Below are 6,235 nucleotides of genomic sequence, written 5' to 3' on the forward strand. Positions count from 1 at the left end.
TCACTTGTTTGTTCCGTTTCGTTTTGGCCAGTAGAGTCAGGGCAAGATAACGCTTGTCCTTCTGGGGCTGGTCTTGTCCCAAGTGCCTGAAATGCTAATTTGTTTAAAGCGCATGTGCCTCCAGATTCTGTCTCATTTATTATACTGTTTTGTGTGTTTGTGTATTTGCACAGCCCATCTTTGGAAATACTAAAATCGTTTGTCTCTTTTGTTTTCAAATCACTAGACGAGTCAGGATCATTTTTCCTCATCGTCCAGTGGTTCAGGGACACTTTCGTCCATTTCTTCAGCAGCTTCTCCGCAATCTGGAACAAGAAATGTTAAGATTTGGAAATATCAGCATGATATGGTTTGGAATTTAATAATATATATTTTATATGTATATATGCAAAGTCCGTACTTAAAGAGTCCTTTTCTTGGTAACTAATTTTTTTGGCCTTAAACATCTAACATAAAAATTCCTTCGATAAATGAAAATGTCAGCGTAAGGAAATTCTCCCGGTCTTAATTGAAATTTTTGTTATGAGTCAATTTCTGTCAAATTATTGAGGTTAATGCATTTTAGATGTTAACTTCAAAGTGGGAGAAGTGAATCGTTTAACCGTTGTGAAATGTTAAAATATCACTCTGTATGCGTTTTCTCTTCCGGGGATACCCGAACACTTAATTAGCAGACACGTGCACGCATGCGCCCATAAATTGAAAAAAAACAAACAAGAAAAAACAACAACAACCCAAAAAAAAACAACAACAAAAACAAACAAACAAACTTAAATTTAATTGATCAATTGTTTACACAATACCTGTCAGCATGTGTTCATATACGTCGCCAGCGGTGCTGCATCCTGGCACTTCTGTATCGTATGACTCATTAATTGGGACATTTCCTTCGCATTCCCTTTGTCTTTCTGATGATTTACGGAAAAAATGAAAGACATTTAAAAACTTTTATGCAAAATCGTTTATTAATATATTATTAAGTTATATTTAGTGGATTATTGAATATTATCATACTTGAGATAAACATTTAGTAATGCCCGAATATATTCAATATGTAATTACGAATTAATATGATCTATGATAAATGAATTTATATTTTGGCTGTAACATCCCATAGTTAGCAATGCGCAAATATTTGCGTTTTTCATGCTAAAATGACAAGAGTCCACATACCCTACCATTCGTATTTAAGGCAATTATTTTAAGTAATAATTTGAACAAGCAAATATAGAGAGTACATGACGTTTGCGTTATACATCAGTAATGCATAATTATTCAAACCATCAAACACAAATAAAAATAAAATGCGAAATAAAATAAATCAGATAACATTTTACTTATGAATATCGCTCCTGCCATTCAAGGCTATTATGAATTATCATTCTCAAACTTGATACTCAAAATACTAATAAATATTATACAAGATCGTTTTAAATGTAAAAACAACATGTTTTTAGTAAACAAAAAGAAGATATTTTACAATCCCAACCCTACACATAATATGTATATACAGTATGAATACTTAGTGTCATTAAAACATAACAAGCTGGCTGTTATGTTAAAAAAATACTAAATGAACTTGAGTCAGTTAAAAGAAATGAAGCTTCCCGTACATAGTTTACACATTCTCTTATTCAAAGACATATGCAGTAAAAAGTTCAATACATTTCTACAATAATAGTATATATCCCAAAGTTGAACACAGTAAATCTTTAAAGTATTAAATATTATATTGATAGAGATATATACCCTTAAACACAAACATATGCATTTTATTGGTAAACGTATAGAGAAGATACATTGCTTAAACTTACCATTAAAAGGTCGGAATTGATCGGGACATTGTAGGAAGTCCGGTTCAATTTCTTCCACAACGTGTTTTAGGTTTTTATGAACCAATACATCAAGAAATTCATAATACCATTCGCCTGGATCCAGTCTGCACTGCATCCTCTCTAAAAGCACGATTGTTGCATATGTGTTCCCCATTGTCTGATATTTTGCACGAATAAATTCGGAATCCGTGTATTTAATCACCTTTCTTGAAAAAAGCTCATCAACGATATCCATTGCATAAATTGTACTTTCTAGGTAAGGTGTAAACACTCTTATGATTGCCCTTTCACGTTCATCTGTCACATTTGGTTTACCGTCTGCTTCAAGTAAGGACTTGAGATGCTTGTATTCTAATTAAAAATAAATTCAAATAGCATTTATTCGATGTTTGTCTTGAAATGTTATAAACTAAGGCAATTTGGTTGTCAATATTGTTAAGTAAAAATAAGCTTTTTCGGCAAAGGTTTGCAATTACGATATTTTTCTATTAACTCTACTCTACAAAAAAATAATAAAAAAAACAACAACCTAATCTTGCATGAATGCCATATTTCTTAAAGTACGTTAATTCTACCTAAATCATCTAAAGCATTAAATAGCGATATCCATTTCCCTCTCTTAGGTGATTTTTGAAGACAGGTTATCATCTCTTCATTGGCTTTAAATGGATTGCCATCTGTATACATCTGCTTTATCTTTGAACACTCATCTACAAGTTCAAATAAAATATATTAATAATTTGTAGAAAGCAAGTTAAACATTACAAAATAAATCATTTTATTTTGTGTCAAGCATCTGTTGCGCTTTCTGTTCACAAAGTTTTCAGATAAAAATAGGTAAAATTAGATTTACATGGAATGAATGCAAATTATAATGGCCAAGTGGCGGCGTCGTCTGACTGTGAACAACATGTTCCTCACTATTCTTGGGGGTTCAGGCGATCTATGTCCGCTAGCGATAGGCCTGATAAATAGATAAGTCTCAAGTATATTATATAGGCCAAGAACAACAGGACGAAACAAAACAAAACAACTTCTCAAACCTAAAAGCAAAATTTAGACAACAGCAATAACTACAACAACACAACAATAGGACAAGAATTGATGAGAACAAGTTTGACAGAAAAGGGATCCGGAAATTATAGAAATTTATATCAAAGATATTATTCAGAAATAAGATAAATTGGTTGATTGCTTACCAGAAGGTATTATTGAATCTGCATCGAGACGAGTTATTACGCATGGATCCTTGATGCATCTTGTAATCACCTGACTGTAAAACAGCACTCTAGCTTCCACCGCCATTTCACCTTATTTTCTTACCGACCTGAACAAATACAAATTAAACACTTTCTCTTTTTTTCTCTACACATATCTTGTCACAACTTTTAAATTAAACATACTAGTATACTTCCTACTTTACACTTTTAAAAAGAATGTCTTTTATTGCAGGATAAACACGAGATTAAACCATTACCGCATGAGCATTTTGTAAAAAAAATGTCTGTGTTGGTTTTAAAGCCTCCTATTACAAGTTGAAATTGGTATAAAACTATAAATATGCTTCAATGCTTACTGATCAAACTCAAATTTCGACTGGACCATAGCCATTGTAACAGCATGCTCAATCTTAAATTTCATGTTACCAAGGCAACGAGGGGACATCTAAATTTGCCCAAAATATTTTGCGATGATTTTTTTTCCTCAAAGCTAACTTCAAAGTGCTGCAACTTATCAATCAATTGAGATAGAGTCAAAGGATTTTCAGGATTGGTTACACGTTCCTTTTAGATTTACATGAGGCCTTTTTAGCTCTAACAAGCCCAAGAGTTTCCTGGCAGCCCCCTCTGGCACCCCTCTGATGTATCGTTTATGACAAGGGGTGGCGCCGAAAAAGTGATCTTAAAAAAGTGATTTTTAACAACATTTCCCAAGCAAAGAAAGTGTTTGGGAAATAAAGATGACATTTTTTTCATTATTTTAGGCCTCAAAGAGGGGGCGTTAAAACGCAGCATGTATATGAAGTAATGGGTTAATGCCCCAGAAATACGTTTATCCTTGGTTCCCAATTTTTTTTTATTTTGGTGTATTTTTATAGTTTCAAAAAAGTTTTTGGTCAAATAACCTGATTCCTGTCTTTATTCTGATTAAATTTGAATGGAAGTCAAAATATTATTTTGTTTACATTTTGCTATGTTTATAACAAATATTTTGACATTCAGTGCTACTTTTTTCAAGTGACATACATCTAACATTCTCTGAAACCATTATTTAAACAAAATAAAATTCATGTTGCAATTTCTAAAGAAGCAGATATTCATTCGTTTCTGAGGATAAGGTACCTTTAATTAGAAAATAATTCAACTGATTTTTTGTTGTATTATTAGCACGTTCTTATACGTTTCAAGCATTCTTTACATTATATAAAAGTAGATTGTACGATAAAAGCTAATTTAAAAATTATTTATTCCAGAATCGAACACTCTGTAATGAGTACAGCTTACCTTTCCTTTATAAAAAATCATTAAAAGGCCTGGTGAGACCCAGCTCTGAACAAGCACTAGAGCTATCACTTATAGTGATTCATATCCCCATCAACTCCGTATCTTTTGAAATAAATAAGTAGTCTGAAGCAAAATTGAACCTGTAATTTATGATGTTTCATATGTGTACCAATCAATAAACATTAGAATAAGTTGCTTAAGTAATTTTCAAAACAAAAACAAGTTTTCTAGTTTTAATAACAGTTACCTTATCCTTGAACCTAGGGAAGCCAACAACAATCCCAAGCTAGGTCTCTTTATAAGTTAACCCTTTATGAGATCTCATTCCTAACTCTATTGATCATACAGAACCATTTCAGTAACAATGACATTGACTTAATTGGTTCAAAAGTAATCCAAATCAAGTACTCAACATAAGCTTGATAGATACCAAGTTTAATCACAATATCTCATTCTTACTTTATTCATTGTCCGAACACCATTTTTCTATCGAGTAACAGAGACATTAACCTTGACCCAAGGGAGTCTTATAGCAGTCCAACCAGGATCTTCATATTAATTGCTGTATATAAAGTTTGATTGAAATATTTCATTTCTTACTCTAGTTATTGTCCAGCCACCATGTTTTTCTTTAGTAACAATGACCTTGACCTTAACCCTCAGAGGTCCAAAAGCAATTCCAACTGGTGTCTTAATATAAGCTTGCTATATGCCGAGATTGATTACAATATCTTATTCCTATCTCGAGTTATTGTCCGGAAACCTTTTTTCGATATTATTTTAGTTTCAGTAACCTTTACCGCTGGGAGAAACAAAAGCAACATCAACTGGGGTTTTCACATAAGGTTGCTATATACCAAGTTTGATTACATTAAATCTAGTTATCGATCGGAAACCATGAAGTGGAAAGGCCGACGAACAGCCCGACCGACAAACTGACTCCAATTTGCCCCTTAAACATCGTTTGTGGTGGCATAATTATGTTCATAAAACAAAAGATTTAGTATTTACTGTCCAGTTTTGGAACCGACATTGACGGTTTCTCGGAAGTGTGAATCTTAATGAAAACTTGTACCGGAAACATTTCTCACTGATGTAGGCCCTATTTAACGTGTTTATAGTTAAAAAGACCGACCAACGACATGACATTTGAAGAAATTCCTGAGTTCAAAAGTATATCACAAGAAATTAATGTAGCTAACATTATAGGTAGAATGAATACAGTTTACTGTTATCCATAGTTTCCTGTACCAAGTTTCGTACGTAAAGCAAGCGGACATTAACAGCATAAAATACATATCATATTTAACAGTTCAATTCCAAAAAGCCATGGTTAATCATTTACATAATAAATTGTTTGATACCTATTTTTGTTTCCTTTCCGGGATTAAGTCCTTTTTTAATAACCAAGATATTCATTTAACTTATTCTAGTTTAACTGTTCTGTTTTATTTTTCGAAAAATCAAGGATAATTTTCTGTGTGTGGGTTTGTTTTTTGTTTCGTTTTCGAAAAATCGGATGACCCGATTCGGCCTGCGTAAAATATCTAGTTATTTGTAATATGGTTATAAGAGAATACGCTATCCGATAGCGTAAACTTGATATCTAAAAATAGTCCGTATTGATTATGTGTCTCATTAAACCGGCGTGTGACCGTGCACCGGATATTAATGTGTTTAGAGTCATATCAACAGGTGTAAGAAGTAATTCATTTGCTTAGCTCATATGGCACTAATTCAAGCTGGATTTGATATTGTGTGTCCCTTTATGTATATACAAGAAATGACAAAGTTACAAAATTAATAACAACAGTAAATATCATGATTTCATGTACATTCAATTGTTATACATAACTATACTTTATACACTAAGGTCATTTGGTATGGACATATAAA

The 6,235-nt window shown here is 32.5% G+C and overlaps 1 protein-coding gene across 2 annotated transcripts; it reads right to left on the reverse strand.

The window, feature by feature from the left end:
* Nucleotides 1-13: 13 nt before the first annotated feature.
* On the reverse strand, nucleotides 14-5,884 carry LOC132740902 (uncharacterized). Of its 2 annotated transcripts, none has more exons than XM_060728957.1 (6): nucleotides 4,340-4,459; nucleotides 3,035-3,162; nucleotides 2,411-2,545; nucleotides 1,815-2,186; nucleotides 804-908; nucleotides 14-305 (listed from the first exon to the last, which is right to left on the reverse strand). In XM_060728957.1, the coding sequence occupies exons 2-6, from the start codon at nucleotides 3,138-3,140 to the stop codon at nucleotides 238-240; spliced, it is 786 nt and encodes a 261-aa protein (XP_060584940.1). In that variant the 5' UTR covers nucleotides 3,141-3,162; nucleotides 4,340-4,459; the 3' UTR covers nucleotides 14-237. The 2 variants fall into 2 exon arrangements, with proteins under 2 accessions (XP_060584940.1, XP_060584939.1); XM_060728956.1 differs by lacking the exon at nucleotides 4,340-4,459 and adding an exon at nucleotides 5,704-5,884 and having other exon boundaries at nucleotides 15-305.
* Between the last annotated feature and the right edge of the window lie 351 nt (nucleotides 5,885-6,235).

The sequence above is a fragment of the Ruditapes philippinarum genome, unplaced genomic scaffold (genome assembly GCF_026571515.1).
Source record: "Ruditapes philippinarum isolate M1 unplaced genomic scaffold, ASM2657151v2 ctg11076_1_1_1_1, whole genome shotgun sequence".
Lineage (NCBI taxonomy): Eukaryota > Metazoa > Mollusca > Bivalvia > Venerida > Veneridae > Ruditapes > Ruditapes philippinarum.